The sequence below is a fragment of the Castor canadensis genome, chromosome 7 (genome assembly GCF_047511655.1).
Source record: "Castor canadensis chromosome 7, mCasCan1.hap1v2, whole genome shotgun sequence".
In the NCBI taxonomy this organism is placed as follows: domain Eukaryota; kingdom Metazoa; phylum Chordata; class Mammalia; order Rodentia; family Castoridae; genus Castor; species Castor canadensis.
The window spans coordinates 114,745,948-114,763,372 of NC_133392.1; the positions used below are offsets into that span (position 1 = coordinate 114,745,948).

Below are 17,425 nucleotides of genomic sequence, written 5' to 3' on the forward strand. Positions count from 1 at the left end.
AAAGGAAACATTCTGAAGGCTTGAAGGGGAAACTATTTGCATGAATCTGGTATTTACCATGAGGTTTTTGTCATGGTCCAAAGCTATAAGATTTAGAGCTTGGGTTTAGAGCTGGTTAAATGGAAATAATTGACCGTATTACAACCAATCACACAGGAAGGAGAGGTTTAACAAGCCAAGGTGATTGGGTACAACTGGGTTTCAGATTACCTATGTCAATTCCAAAAATGGAGGATGTGGCAGCAAGTGTGTTAAGCAAACTTATGGCATTTTTTATGCTCACATTAATTTTTATTATTACTGTCTTTTCCCTATTGCACATTGAAATTGTTTTTCTATCATTCCCTATGTTCACACTTTTTCCAGGGAGAATCAGCTAGAAATATAATTGCTGGTCTTTCTTTTTTTTTTTTTTTTTTGACATCGATTTTTTATTTTATGGCAGTACTGGTGTTTGAACTCAGCGCTTCGTATTTGCTAGGCAGGCGCTCTACCACTTGAGTCATTCCTCCACCCCTGTTCTGTGGGTTTTATTTTCTTGTAGTTTGGAGGGTTTTGAGCAAAGGAAGGACTTGATTGCAGTTTTGCTCAAGGAAGATGATCCAGGCAGTGAAGAAAGAAGAGCTTGACAAGCAGAGGATGGGGAGTATTGTTTAAACTGTATTTTATCCATACGCTTTCTGAGGTATTTATATACATATATACCTCATATACATACATATGTATGTACATATATATATGTAGGCCTGTGTTTATTTATATGAATTGCTGGTCTTTCAAAAACACTTTTTTTGTTTTCTCTGCCTGCATTTAAGGCTTCATTGTTTTTTATGATTATTAGCTTTTTTATGATTCACCCAGAAGTAGATTTCTTTTCACTTTTTCTTGAAAGCATCTTTTGCTGGAACTTTATGGACACCATCACACAAAACTGATAAATCAGTTAGCATGTTTTCTGACAAATAGAAATGGCATAAACAATGAGAACTAGGGACTTCCAAGGTAAGATGGTGAATAGGAGTTTCTTCCATGTGACTCCATGAATGAGAAGAGTTAGGGTATTTAAAGATAGATTTTATTTCACTAAGAGAAAGAGGAAAACTATTGTGATCACAAAAGAGGTGACAGGACAACTGAAAATCCATGGAGAAACAGTGAGGTCACCCAGAAAGATGTAGAAAACATTCTGTAGTACTAAGCCAGCACCTAGGGGAGCCACAACCACAAAATCAGCCATACAACCCTGGTAAAAGGCTGACTGTCCTAGCCACAAAACAAGCTGACTTTCTCAAACATCTAAAGTCCAGTGCAAGTATTTGCTGTGACACTAATTCCTCCTATGTGACAGGAAAGCATGAAGAGGAAATCCAATTTGTGGTTCCCCTTATCTTGGAGAGCTATAGCTAGTTGAGAGAGGCACATCTCTGAGACTGAGATATCCCAGGGACCTGAAAGCAGGGAACAGTGGCAAACCAGAGAGCCTGGGGGCATGCCTCAGTGTGTTTAGAGAGGCAGTGATGCAGTAGGGATGGGTAGGACTTGGGATACAAGTCTTGGGCTTCTGGGGACCTTGGGCTATGAAGGGTTGGTGGCTGTACCCTCTGTGGTGAGGAGTGAGTCCCATTGTCTGTGTATCATTCCAAAGACTAAGAGATCCAAACCCAAGCCCATAGAAGATTTCTTGGCTTCTGAAGATGACTCTCTGTTCAGCCCATGTCCAATAGACTGGGCTATTCCCCCAGATGATTTAATGGTAGGCAGAATCCAAAAGCTCTTATTACCTGAAAGCAAAGTCCCAGATTTCCTTTCATCAGTTCTTTCTCTTTAATAGAGATCTCAGGGTTGTAATTGCTCCCCCTACTCTCCTACTTACTTAGGGGAAATGCCTAGTCATGGACATTTGCCTACCCTGGATACACAAACTAAGTGGTCTGCAACAATAGGGAATCTGCCCAGCCCACAGGCTGCAAAACTCCTTGAGGACATCAGTGGCTCTTGTTATGCAAAGAAGTAAATCTTCTAAAGTGACTACATTTCTAATACTGACAAATGACCCTTTACCAGCCCAGCCCTCAATCTATATACAGTACCAGCCTGACACAGTTTTTGCTTTAATGGTAGTTTGTTTACTCCTCTCTAAGTGGTATTAATAATTGAGCCTTCAAGAGAAGACTGCCCACCAAGAAGTTAACCAAATCAAACTGGAAGAGCTGTTCATCATAACAGATGTGCAAATCATAATGTAGACACAGTAAGGCAAATGAAAAAGTAAGGCAATATGACTCCTCCAAAAGCTTATAACTCTTCAAAACTAAATCCAAAGATATTGAGATGGTTAAAACACCAAGCAATGAATTCAAAAGCAGTTTTAAAAATGATCAATGACCACAAAGAGAATTCAACTAAAGAACTGAATGAAGTAAGGAAGTCAATTCAAGATCTAGATGAGAAAGTCACCAACATGGATGAGAAACTCAGCAAGGATATTGAGATTCTGAAAAAAAAATCAAAGGGAAGTATTAGAAGTGAAAAACTCCATAAGTTCAGTTAAAAAAAAAAAAACCCAGATCAAGAAGAAAGAATATCGGGGCTTGAAGGCCCAGAAATATGCCCATGCAAGTATAGCCATCTGATTCTTAGAAAAGGTGCCAAAATAATGCATTAATAAAAAAGACAAATGTAGACTGGGTATCCACATGTACATGTGTGAAACTAGATACCTACCTCCCACCTTGTACAAAAATTCAAAATGGGTCAAATACCTTAATATAAGACCAAAACCTTTGAAACTATCAGATGAAAACATAGGGAAAACTCTTGAAGACATAGACATAGGCAAAGATTTTCTGAATAGTACTCTAATGACACAAGAAAGAGCAAGAACTGACAACCAAAATTGCATCAGAATAAAAAAATTCTGTACATCAAAAGACACAATTACCAGAGAAAGGAGACAGTCTACAGAATGGTGTTAAATCTTTACCAGTTGTTTATCTGATAAGGGATTAATATCCTGAATGCATAAAGAGATAAAAAAAATTAAACATCAAAGAACAAATAATCCAGTCAATAAAGGCAAATGAATCAAACAGTTCTCAAAAGAAGAATTACAAATGACCAATAAATACATGAAACTGGGTATCTGCATATAGAAATCTATGTCTTCCACCCTGTGCAAGTACCAACTCAAAGTGGATTAAAGACCTTAATATAAGACCTGAAACTTTGAAGCTAGTGCAGGAAAGAGCAGAGAATACACTGAAAATTATAGGCATAGTCAATAACATCCTAAATAGAACATACAAATGGCTCAGCAACTAAAAGAAAGTATTGATAAATGGAACTACATAAAACTAAAAAGTTTCTGCACAATGAAAGAAATGGTCACCAGATTGAAAAGGCAGCCCACAGAATGGGAGAAAGTCTTTTCCAGCTATATATCTGCCAAGGGATTAATAACCAGAATACTCAGGGAGCTCAAACAGCTAAACTCAAAAAAAATCAGTGACCAAATAAAGAAATGAGTAAATGAATTCAACAGAGCTTTTTCAAAGGAAGAGGTCAAAATGATAAAAAAAAAAAAAAAACACATGAGGAAATGCTCAACATCCCTGGCTGTAAAGGAAATGCAAATCAAAACCACGTTTTGATTTTCTACCTCTCTCCTGTTAGAATGACTATCATCAAGAACACAAACAACAACAAATGTTGGTGAGGATGTGGGGAAAAAGAAGCCCTCATACAATGTTGGTGGGTATGTAAACTAGTACAGCCATACTGTGGAAAACAGTATGAAGGGTCCTCAAAAAAGTAAAAATACAACTGCCATATGATCCAGCAATCACTCCTAAGGATATACCTGAAGGAGTATAAATCAAGTTACCATAAAGACACCTGCACATCCATGTTTATTGCAACATTATTCACAATAGCTATGCTATGGAAACAGCCAAGATGCCCAACAACTGAAGAATGGATTGAGAAAATGTGGTATTTATATAAAAGGGAATTTTATTCAGCCATAAAGAAGAATGACATTTTGTTGTCTTCAGGTAAATGAACAGAACTAGAGAACATCATAGTAAGTGAAGTTAGCCAAGTTCAGAAAACCAAAGACCTCATGTTTTCTCTTCTATGCAGAATACAAATACAATATAAAAGCAATATTATATATACATAGAAATATATACAGAGCATGTAATCCAAAAGTGGGACTGGTAGAGGAGACCAAGAGAGGAGGAAAAGAAGGAAAGAAAGATAGCAAACAATAATGAAGTACATCACATCTGTATAGGAACAAGACACAACAAAACACATTGAAAACTGTTAAATAGCACAGGCTAGGGGAAAAGAGCAAGGAAATTCAGTGGAGGGTGGTTACATTGACTTAAGCACAGTGCATGTACAGGTATAATACCAAGGCAAAAATCCCACTGACAAATGAGCAGACATCTAAACAATGAAGGACAAGAATGTAAAAAACACATCATGCCAAGGTGAGGGCACTAGTGGGAGGGGGAGGGTAACTGAAAGAAGTAAAGAAAATGAATATGGTTCATTTCTATGCTTTCTATACAAGAATGATACAGAATTTTTAACCTGTTAAAAATCATCATAAGAAGAGGACTAAAAGAGAAAGGAGAAAAATGGAGGGATGAAACAATATGGAATATAATACATATATACATGGAAATGTCATAACAAAACTCTCTACATAGATATCTTAAACAAACAAAAATGTCTTTTTTTCCAAATCAGGACAGGAAGGTGAAACAGATTCTACCTTGGGGATTGGTACCAGTGGGAGGGGTAGGGTATAAGGAAAAGGTATAGGAGGTTATATGGTAGAAATATTATGTATTCATGTATTAAAATGAAAAAGGACATCTATTGAAACTATTCTAAGAATAGGGAAAGGGGAGATAAAGGAGAATAATGGTGGGATAAATATAACTAAGATTATTATAAGCAATTTTGTAAATGTCACAATATACCCCCAATACAAAAGCAATATGATATAAAAAAAAAAAAAAAGAAAGACAGGGAAAACAGACCTTGTGTGGGGGGGTGATACCAGTGGGAAGGAGAAGACATAAGGAAAGGGTAAACAGGAGGGCAAATATGATGGAAATATTATGTACTCATAAATGAAAATGAAACAATGAGACCTACTGAAACTATTCTAAGAAGGGGGATAAATAGAATGATGGGGTGAATCTACCTAAGATACATTGCAAGCACTTTTGTAAATGTAACAATGTACCCTCTATCCAATAACAATATGCTAACACAAAATTTTAAAAATCAATGGCCAACATTGTTAGGCATTGTGTAAATGCAAATCAAAATAACAGTGAGATTCCATCTCACCCCATCAACCCTGGCTTTTATCAAGGAAACACACAGCAACAAATGCTGACAAGGATATGGGGAACAGGAACCCTTCTACACTGTGCCTGCGTATACCAGGCATTCATGAATATCTGCACACACTTACCTCTGTTAATTTTTACAACAATCCTATAAAGATGAAATGAAGCAACATGGTGTGTGCAAGCTAGTGTAGGTATGTACAATCAAATATAGATAATGGTTCACCAGTTCTGTGTTAGTGCTTCGTGTATCTCCTGTCATTCAGTATGCAGAATCACCATGGGAACCCACTGGCAGCTACTTAAGCAGAAGATCAACAAAGTACATAATTACTATCATAACTATTACCAGCCATTAAAACTAGAAAGCAGCAGAGCTAATAATCGTATCCACGCCCATCTCATTTTAAGTCTATTTAATTTTTCACTATTGATATGCTATCAGTTTTACATGAGATTCTAGAAAAGGCTTTTTGAAGAACACCCACTTTATTTCAGTTAAAACACAACAAAAGTTTACCTATAAGGAAATTATATCTTGGTGAGTGATAACAAATTATGTAAGTACCCACATAAATACATATTAATAATAATTTATGTGAGGGAAAAGAAATCTTAACAAGGGACTAGAGAGGGGATGAAAACATGACTGCTACATAAAGAATCACCTGGTAGGACAGCACTGAGGAGATAATTGAATAGTCCTTTTATGAAGCAAAGGACCAGGTTTATAAAGATTTCAGAGGGAAAGTTTTCTAGGCACAATGAATGCCAACTGCAAAGACCTAAAACAGGAATGTCGTCGATGTGATCACAGAGGCCAATGTAACTGGACTGTACAGAGTAGCAGAGATAGAAAGGTGGTGACAGGTCTGCAAGGAACGTCTCAGTAAGGCTTACAGGCATGAAAATGAGTAGAACTTTAGTATAATGGAAAACCATTGAGAATTCAGAGTCAAAGACTGAACCTATGTGGTTGCATTGCTAAATATTCCTCTGGCAGCTTGAAGGAAAAGAGACAGTGATGGAGTTATGAGTGAATCAGGAAAAAACAATGAAATCTATGACATCATCCAGGTAGGTGATGAGGATGGCTGTAACTTGGGGTAGTGAGAAGTCTAAAGCACTATATCTTTTGCATGGAGCTGAGATGTCTGGCAGAGGGTTGAGAAAGAAAAGAGGAGTACAGGAGGAGTACACAGTTGGAGTGTAAGAAAATAAAAGAGATGAAAGGATAAGACTGTCTTTGAAAGTAGACAAGTGGCACCATGTTATCACCATAGTGGTTTTGTTTTTCTTAAATAGCTCTATAATGTCTTCCCATGGATAATGAAATTCATTCCTGGACCACACCAAACTCTCTTCAGCAACTGGGAGAAACTGAAATTGTTTGTTTCTCAAATTATTGAACAACACAAGAGAGATTGGAATCCTGACAAAACAAGAGACTTTATAGATGCTTACCTCAAGGAAATGGAAAAGGTGAGAGAAAAAGAGTTTCCTTTGTTTTATTCTTATAGAACAAAGAGTAATGTATCCGTTTCCAGTTGCAGCTACAAGGTACCACAAGTCTAGTGACTTCAAATAGCACAGATTTTTTCTCACAATTCTCCATGAGTCCAAAATCAGATTCACTTTAAAGTGTTGGCCAGACTTGTTCCTTTTGGAAAGCTCTAGGAGGAATGTGTTTCCATGACTTTCCCAACTTCTAGGGATGTATTCCTTGACTTGTGACTGTTTTGTCCATCTTCAGTGACAGGAGTGTAACATCTTTTCTCCTCTCTGTCTCTGTTTTCATCTTTGCATCTCTCTCTTTGACTCTGACACTCTTATAAGGGTAATCCAGGATAATCTTTCTATCTCAAATCATTAAATTAATCACAGTTACAGGATCATTTTGACATATAAGGTAACATGCTCAGGTTCCAAGGATTAGAATGCAAATATGTTTGTAGACCATTATTTAGCCTACCACAGGTGAGTAAAAATAGAGGTAATATTTCAGAAGTACAAGGTAGCATTACCTCAGGATTGTTGAGGTAATTAGAAACAAATGTAAGGATTTAATCGCATTTGGTTTAAGACCCTGTGAATGCCAAAATTATGCCTTTTTCAAATTTTATGCCTTATTCTTATCTGAAGGAACTGTACAGCAAGGGGAAAATTAAGCTCTATTTTTTTATTAGTTGGGTCTGAGGTCAGCTAACTACCCCATCTTTTAGCCCCATTGCAAAACACAAGCAAAGCTGAGTTGGATGCCAGAGTTTGACCTGAAGGTCTCAGTGGGGCTTCCACCTTGAGCTCAGAGGTCCTCTGACTAATGGACAGCACTGGATCAGTGTCATAATCTTTGACTCATTAAATTAGTGGTCCCTCCTCCTGCAGGAGACAAATGGTAGATCTCTCCTGTCTTCTGTCTTAGTTTCTTAATGGCATATTAATAGAAGGACTGTTTTCTCCTCAAAGGAGGAGACTTCATGCCATATAGTATGCAGGTGTAGGACTATTAACATTAAGAGCAATGTTTAGAAACTGAGGCTTCCCAAGGAAGATACTAAAGGTAATGGAGTATGAAAAGGATTAATTGGTGGAAACAGAAGTTTCAACTAGAAAAGATTAATGAGGAGATACAATAGCTGTATATAGAGGAATTATTTATTTATTCTATGGTATCAGCACAATCATTTACTGAGTATTTGCTATGTGCCTTCCGCATCTCACATAATGGATAATGTCATCATAAGGGATGTGTGTTATTCTCATTTTATGAAACTATAGCAGAGAAATGTGAAGTGATTTGCTCTATGTCATGCAGCAAGATGTGCCTGACAGTGACCACCAACTCTGTCTCATTTACAGCCCATTCTCTTCCCACGATATTCATCATTTCTCCAAAATTACAGGCATAAGAAAATAGTTGTCATGATTTTCATCCACCCAAGTGTTTGAAGCTTTCTGTCAGCTTTGGCACTCTGGCTAGAAAGACACTCATGATATTGGTGCTTCCTGAGGAGACCAAAGGGAAAGTCAGTTCTCCTGGAGATTTTTACTAACAAATTCTTGATTGAGAGTGAAGCCCCCCATCTTTTTAACAATCAAAAATGTTCTGAATAAACCAATATACACTGTACTTTCTAGGACACAGACAAGACTACTTCATGTTTTCATGAAGAGAACCTCATCTATAGCACACTGGACCTCTTCTTTGCTGGAACTGAGACAACATCTACAACCCTGCGCTGGGGTCTGCTGTATATGGGTCTCTACCCAGAAGTCCAAGGTGGGTGTGCAGTGAATGTGTCCAGACCAAGAAAGCATGATGCTCCTGAACCATATGGCTTAGATAGAGGCCAGAGAATGGCACAGTATAATGGAAAGGTAGGCAAAATAGTCACGGGGTGATGTGCACTTGGGAATGGGCACATTCTTCACATTTTATGTGAGGATTTTCAGTGAGTCTTTCTGGTACAAATATTACAGAGTCCTTGCTCTCAAGAAGCTCAGAGTGAAGCTCAGAGAAACAGTGAAGTTGATTGACATTGTGATAAGGCTCAGAAAGAGTTATATTCTCACATGAAAATCTAGGTATGCCCTTCTTTCCTTTAGTAGTGTCTTCCCCTTTTCATATCATACTGCTCAAACTCATTCATCTGATATAAAATGCCCTCTGATGTGCTCTCTTTTGCCTGGCAAGATTCAACTTCACCCACCCTGCATAGTGGCTTTGCTCAATAACTCTTGGCACTGTTCTTATTTATGTCTCTAAGTCATGACATCTGCTCTTCCCTCCACGAGAATGTACTATACTGATTTCTTGATAAGGTCATCCCCTAGTTCTTCTAGGGTAGTCTGCTCAAATTCTACCTCCCTACTTTTCCCTTCCTCCAGAAATTATTAGGTAGAGGATCATTAGCACTTTCTTCCTCTGGAGATGCCCTGATGCATCTCCATTGCTGTGTATATCACACATGATTTATATATCTTCTCCCACAGACTGTTGTCCCTACAAGGAGAGTGAACATTCACAACACATGTTTTGTCTGTCAGATTCTAGAATAGTTTGAGCAGGGGGCATGGAAACCATTGTGGTACCATTTTTCAAATTATGGTAAATAGTTTATTAAAGAGGCATAAAATTAATTTAGTGGATCAAGACCAATTGTTTTTGCCCTAAGATAAAAATAAAATAGAGAAGATTAGAGTGCTTCCCATGTACTATTAATAAATATGTTCTTAATACTCCATTTCTTCATATATTAATGCATAATTATATGCTTATATGTTTGCATATTTCTGTATCTGTGGTCATGATGTAAAATGCATTTCTACCTAAGATTTTTTTTAAGTTTAAAAGCTAATGAGTTGGATATAGATTTGCCTTTCTTTGAATAGAGGCACCATAATAGGAATAGATTAAAATACAGAAGTTTACACCCACGTTCATATAATAATGTTCACAGTAGCCAAGAGGTCAAATCAGCCCAAGTGTTCATGTGTTCATGGACCATCAATGGATAATCAAAATGTGGAGTATATATGAAATGGAATACAATTCAGGCCTAAAAAGAATGAAACTCTCATTTATACTACAGCATGGCAATGTTTTGCCATGCATGACAGAAAAAGCAGAAATACTATAGTATTCCACTGAAATGAGTTATCTAGAATAGTCACATTTCACACAAAATATAGCATGATAGTAGCCAGAGATTGGGAAAAGTGGAAATGAGATATTTAACAAACATAGAATTTCAGTTTAGAAGATGAAAAAGTCAACATTGCTTAACTGTTTACTTAAAAATAGTTAAGATGATCCAGGCATGGTGCCAGATACCTATAATTCCAACACTTGGGAGGTTGAGGCAGACAAAAATGAAAGAAAAAGATACATATTAATAAAATTAGAGGCAAAAAGATACCACTGATATCCAGAGGATCATTAGGGAATAATTTGAAAACTTACACTCCAAAAAACTGGAAAATCTGGAAGAATAAGATTAAATTCTAGACACAAATTTCTGCCAAAATTGAACCAATAAGACACAAATAACCTCACCTGATCAGGATTGATAAGCAACAGGATTGAAAGAGTAATTAAAAACCTCCCAACAAAGAAAAACCCAGGAAGAATAACTTCGACTCTCATTCTGTGAAGCCAGTATTACCCTGACATGAACACCAGATAAGGGCATAGAAAATAAGAAAAATATAGGCCAATTTCCTTGAGAAACTTAGATACAAAAATCTTCAATGATACCAGCAAAACAAATTCAACAACACATTAAAAGATCACACAGAATGAGCAAGTTGGTTTCATTCCAGGAATGCAAGGATGGTTTAACATACGCAAACCAATAAATGTAATACAGCATATAACACTCAAGCAAGTACAAGAATCACATCATCACAACAGAAAACCATTTGATGAAATCCAACATTGCATCATGATAGAAGTACTGAAGAAACAGTCACCAAGTGGCTCATGCCTGTCATTGCAAGCCACACAGGAGGCTGAGATTGGGAGGATCACAGTTTGCTCAGTTTTCTCAGGCCAGCCCAGGTAAAAGAGTTTTTGAGACCACATCTCAACAGAAAAAAAAAAAACAAAACCTGGGCATGGTGGCACATGCCTGTCATCTCAGCAACAAAAGGAAGTATAGAATAGGAGGCTCACAATCCAGGCTGGCCTGCACAAAAAGTGAGACCTTATCTCCAAAATAATCAGAGCAAAAAGAGCTGAAGGCAATGCTCAAGGAGTGCAGTTCTTACCATGCAAGCTTAAAGCCCTGAGTTATCCCCAGTACCACCAAAAAAGTGAGGGGAGGGAAGCAGTGAAGAAACTAGGAACAGAAGAGACATACATCAACATAGTAAATGCTATATGTGACAGTCCAACGTTAACCTGAATGGGGAAAAACTGAAAGCATGTCCTCTAAAATCAGAGATGAGACAAGGGCTCCACTATCACCATACAGTGCTTGAATTTCAGTCAGAGCAGTAAAGTAAGAGAAATAACTAAAAGGGATATGAAGAAGAAAGGAAGGAGTTAAATTATCCTCATTTGCAGATAATATGGTAATGTACTTTTAAAAACTAAAGTCTTCACTAAAAGATACTTAGCTCTGATGTAAAATTCCAGCAAGCTAAAAGTTAACATACAAAAAAGTAGCCTTTCTAGACACCCCACAGTTCACTAGAGAAGAAGTCAGGAAACCCTTCCCATTCACAACATCTTCAAAAAGAAAAATACCTAGGCATAAACTTAGCCACAGGTGTTAATGACCTCTACAATGATAATGATAAAGCACTGAAGAAAGTAGTTGTAGAGACTAGAAAATGGTCCTATGTTCATGGATCAGGAGCATTAGTATGACACATTAACAAAAGTCAAGTACAAATCCAATACAATCCTCATCAAAATGCCAACGACATTTTTTCACAAAAATAGAAAAAAATTTCTAAAATTCATATGGAAACACAAAAGATCCTGAACAGCCCAGGCACTCCTGAGCATAAAAAGCAATGTTTAATCTATCACAATGCCTGACTTCAAATTATACTACAGAGTCATACTAATAAAACCAGCATGGTACTGGCACAAATATAGTCATGCAAACCAATGGAATAGAATAGAAGATCCTGAAATAAGGCCAAAAATGTATTGTCATTGGAGGATGGCTAGCACTTTCTATATTATTCATTGTTTCCATTGCATCAGTTCAGGTAAATCTCAATATAAGGCAAAGTTATTCCCACTAATCAGAAGAGAAAACTGAGTCTCAAAGGGTTTTAATAGCTTATGCAACAATGTTGTAGAGCAAGAGTTTTCTGTCTATCTTCTCTTACGTATCTCCCTGAGAAATTAGTCCATGAATCTGCTGTGGTCTGGATATTTGTGTCCTCTCAACCAAGTTCAAATGCTAAAATCAAATGTGATTGTACTAAGAGATAGGGACTTTGTAGGGTGATCATGTCCTTAAAAAAGAATTGCCTTGTTCCTTGTAACATGTGAGGACACAGCAAGAAGGTGCCACTGATGAACCAGGCAACATACCTGCTGGTATATTGATCTTGGACTTCCCAGTTTCCAAAACTATGAGAAATAAACTCATGTTCTTTATAAGCCACCCAGTCCATGTCACTTTGTTATAGACTAAGACAAGATCATACTTTGAGCTTAGCCATGTTAATCCTGGCTATTCTATTCCATAGTCTAACTAGATTCAAGGAAAGTTAAAGACTTGACAGTTCTCTAAATAAGCTAATCAATCAGTGGGTTAAGGAGCATTTTCTTTCTTTCCAACCAGATCACTAGTTGAAATACAATGGGTAAGATCTTGCAAAACACTCCTACATCTTTATCCTGAATATATAAAGAGCTCAAAAAATTAAATACCAAATGACCAAATAATCTAATTAGTAAGTGGACAAAGGAATCGACAGAGTTCTCAAGCCAAGCTCAAATGCCAATAAATGCATGAAGAAATGTTTAACATTCTTAGCCATAAAGGAAATGCAAATTAAATAATATTGAGATTCCATCTCACCCCAATCAGGATGGCTATCATCAAGAAAATGAACAATGACAAATGGTGGCAAGGATGTGGGAGAAAAGGAACCCTTATACATTGTTGGAAAGAATGTAAATCTTTGCAGCTAGTATGGAAATTGGTATGAATGTTTCTCAAAAAATTAATAATGGAACTACCACACAATCATGCAATAGCACTTTTGTGCATATGTGTGAAGGAATGTAAGTCAACATACTGTAGAGATAACCTGCACACCCGTGTTATCGCACCACTATTTGCAACAGACAAACTATGGCATCAGCCTAGGTGTCCAACAAACAATAAAGGATAAAGCAAATTACTATTCAGCTCTGAAGAAGAAGGAAGGTATGTCATTTGCAGAAACTTGTATGGAATGAAAGATAATTATGTTGAGTGAGATAAGCCAAGCTCAGAAATATAAAAATCATGTCTTTGCTTATATGTTGAATCTAGACTCAAAAAAAATAATATGACATGATTGTAAAAAGGGGACTTTGGGGGAGAACCAGTGGAAAGAGAGGGAAAGAAGAGGGTATTGAGAATGAGTATGATCAAAGACCTTTTTAAATGTGTATGAAAAGACCTTAATGAAACCCCCTAAAAACTGTTAAAGGGACGGCAGGAGGGAGGGGGCTAAGAAAGCATAATAGAAAGGGTGGTTTTAATCAAAGTATATTATATGTGTATATGGAAATATAATAAATCCTCTTTGTACAATTAATTTATACTAAACAAATAAAAAATTTTACAGTTTAAAAGTAATAGAACCTCTTCTTCTCTTGCAGAAAAAGTACAGGCTGAAATTGACAGCGTGATTGGCCAGGAGAAGCTGCCGAGCTTAGTGGACCGAGCATCAATGCCCTACATCAATGCTGTGATCCACGAGGTGCTAAGAATGGGCAATATCCTCCCGCTGAGCGTTCCCAGGGAAGTGACAGTGGACACCACTTTGGCTGGATACCACCTGCCAAAGGTAAGTAGGGACTGCCAGGCTTAGATCCTCAAGCCTGTCTCAGGAAATCATCAAAAAGAACCTGAATCCTCTCCATAGGAATCACTTAGATGAGGAAAGTGATACTTTATACCTGATTTAATCTAGTTTTCCTCCATGTTTTTAACTATATGTTATTATTGTGGGCAGCGAAGAAGGGAAATTTCCAATGTCAGATATATTTAGGCAAAGACTGAATTTTTTTTCCACTGTGACTTCTCAGTATTGCTAATCTGCTCCTGTGCATCATGAATCTCAGCAGGCAGCAATTCTCTATCAGACTTTGCCACAGAACTCTTTTCTTTGCCTGGTAGAGCATCTCACAAGATTAGGAAGATATGCCAGGTTTAGTTTAGAAGCTCTACTCCATTATCCTGAATTTATAGAATGTTAAAATGTGCAGGGATGTGTGACACCAGCTGGGTAGATGTCACACTGATGATGATGTTTTTAATTAATGTCTTCACATCTATTTTTCAAGATTTTACTTGTAGCCCCATAATGGGGAACTATCTTCTCAAAAAGAAAGCCACTGCAGTGGCTTTCCAATTAATTATTGGAAATGGAGATACAATAGTAAACACTTATTGAGCATTTTGTGTTGTAGACTATTTGCCTCTTTCAAAATGTCTTACTCAGTTTTCAGAAAGAATATGACTCCCATCTTATTGACTGGGAAATTGAGGCCCAGGGAAATTAAACTTGCATGAGATCGCTCAACCTTGGACTTGGGATCTAGAACCAGAATTGTCTGTTCCTGCCACAGGACTTTACTTTTAACTTTACAACAGAATCTCCCTTCAATTTTTCTGCATTGGTTCTTGATAAATTGTGTCTCCCTCCTCCTCCCTTTCCATACTGGCAGAGTCTTGTGCTTGCTAGGTGAGTGCTCTACCACTTGAACTACATTCCCAGACTTAAATTTCCTGACTTCACAAAATTCTGATCACAAACACCCACAACTCTTAACATCTCTCAGAGAGCTCTCCTTCGCCCCCTAGCATCCTCTCTGCACATTGCACAATTCCAGCTCCTTCCTTTGCTTTCATCATCTTCATAGCCTCTGTGGATCTAATTTGTGCTTTTCTTTGGGACAGTCTCCAGAGGCAAAACCAGAAGAGCAAACCCACTGGACCCTGATTGGTGACTGTCACGTCAGAGCCAGAAAAGCAGATGCTGCATTTACTGTTTCCTTACTCATTGAGCATTGTATGGGGATGAGGACTGAACTCCCTAGGTGCTCTTTGCATTTTTTTCTAATCATTTGTTTAACTCCAGTGATCCAGTTCAGACTTCTTCCATCACAGACTTTTAGCATCAACTCTTGAAACCATCTTGGACATGAGAAATCTAATTGACTGTATGCAACAGAGGCCAGGAACCATGGCTTTGACATCAAATAGTCATAGTTCCAATGGTGGCTCTACCTCCTCCCTCTGTGTGATTTCTGAGCACATTACTTAACCTCTCACAGCTTCAATTTCTTCACTTGTAAAATGCATTTAAATCCACCTCATAGGATCCATGTGGAAGTGAATTGAGATTACACATGCAGAGCTTCATATTCACAATAGCAGTTGTTACTCTTTGTAAATCCAACCATAGTGCCAGCCTAGACAATGAGGGGAGTGGCCCTGGTAAGTCAGAAGATGAGTCTTTGCATCAGGAGTGATGGGAAGCCTTTTTAGAGTACCAAGTTTGAAGTGTGAATTGGTGAATTGTGTGGTATGACTGTGTCATTCATAGGAAACTCTGTTTGCTATGGGTTTGGAGCAGAAAATATAGGGCATAGTTCAAGGTTAGTACAGGAATCTAGGAGAGGAAAGTGCCTGCACTAAGGTGGTGGTAGAAAGCAGGAATCGAGAAAGATGTAAAGAAGGACCAGCCTTATTGGTGGGTTGAGTGAGATAGATGAAGGAAAAGGCTTTCTCTAGTAACTCTAGAATCTTAACATGTGCCTTCATGGACAGCAGTTCCTTTCCTTGGATACCTGTATCTATAATTAAGCCTGTGGTGGTACCGGGTAAGCACATGAACGTGGAAGGAAGTAGATGCAGAAGTGAAGGAGACGTCCTTTCCCTTTGTAGAGATGCTGTAATCCACACTGCATGAGCAACAGGGCTGACTTTGATAAAGTGTGGACTGACCTACCACATTATTCCATCATGGATTCTCCTTTGTCTCCTCCCAGACCCACACCAACCTGGCCCTGTATAAGGCCATTCTGCGGTAAAGATCTGATCCATTCTGCAGTGAAGAATACTCTAACTTCCCAAGTAAACTCTCAGTAGACACTTCCACTTATCATTCAAAGTCACCCTGCACAAAGGGGAGGGTCTTGTGGATTTGGTCTCGGCAGATGGTGAGGGGTAGGAGGTCAGGATATGAGTAGGCCCTGGCATGGGAGCCTGAGGACCAACACCCTTCTGCATGGGTGAGTTCCATAGGTCAAACTTCTACTTTTCGCTGCCTTCTGTAGGGAACCATGATCCTGACCAATTTGACTGCACTGCACAGAGACCCCAAAGAATGGGCCACCCCAGACACCTTCAATCCAGAGCATTTTTTGGAGAATGGACAATTTAAGAAGAAGGAATCATTTTTGCCTTTCTCAATGGGTGAGTTGTGATGAATAGGAGAGGGAATGTAGAGTTGATCCTTTACCATTCCCTCCTCTTCTCCCTGTAGTCCACTGCTTTACTTAGGATGTCTCCAGATGCCCTTCCCATCTTGCTGTTGGCTACAGCCCAGCACTTCCTGGATCAGGCATTGCTTCAGACCAGTCCTACTTCCCAAGCCATCCCTTGGCTCTTCTGGAGATTTCCTCCCTTTGGTCTCTTTTCCAGAGCACTGGGGACAGAGACCCAAGATACCTGCCATGTTCATAGAGTTTTTAAATTTTCCAATTTCTTTTTAAGGGCTACCTACTCACATAGAAATAGAGGTGACTTTTAATAAGGAGATAAGAAGGAGCTGACTGCATAGTGTTAGGGCTCTAAACACTATTATCTTAATTAGATCGGCTTCTACCATATAAGCACTCCCTGAAGAGGTCTTTTGTCTTTTCTAAATTCCATTACCTTTTTAATGTCTAGTTAATACATAAAATTTGCAACTTCAAAAGCAGAAGAGTAGACATAATGAAAGCTGTTATGTTTCCTAGCCATTCTATATAACCAAGGCTATTCTTGGTTATAGCATTGTAAAATCAGTAACAAAAGATCCTGTATATTGCAGCCATTGAGTTAGATTAAACAGATTACTGTAAATAATTTCCTAATTCCTTAATTCCATAAATATTTACTGAGCATCTATTATGTATTAAACATTTAGCCCTAGGGTCATAGCTGAATAAAATAGAAAGAAAAAGCTGACTTCTTAGAACGTGTATCTCCATGTAACCTTACAAGGAGTAGCTCAGCCACACAAGCTTTATGAGATTACTTCCACATTGGGTTGGCCTCAGTTTCCTTACCTCTAAAGTAGTAAGAGTAATTTGAACCTTTTAA

The 17,425-nt window shown here is 38.0% G+C and overlaps 1 protein-coding gene across 1 annotated transcript in view; it reads left to right on the top strand.

The window, feature by feature from the left end:
* Nucleotides 1-17,425, top strand: part of Cyp2j2 (cytochrome P450 family 2 subfamily J member 2) — a 37,715-nt gene that overhangs the window by 16,467 nt on the left and 3,823 nt on the right. Inside the window, exons 5-8 of the mRNA XM_020160601.2 lie at nt 6,678-6,854; nt 8,511-8,652; nt 13,711-13,898; nt 16,396-16,534. Coding sequence (XP_020016190.2) covers nt 6,678-6,854; nt 8,511-8,652; nt 13,711-13,898; nt 16,396-16,534 — 646 coding nt within the window. The remainder of the gene's footprint in view (nt 1-6,677; nt 6,855-8,510; nt 8,653-13,710; nt 13,899-16,395; nt 16,535-17,425) is intronic.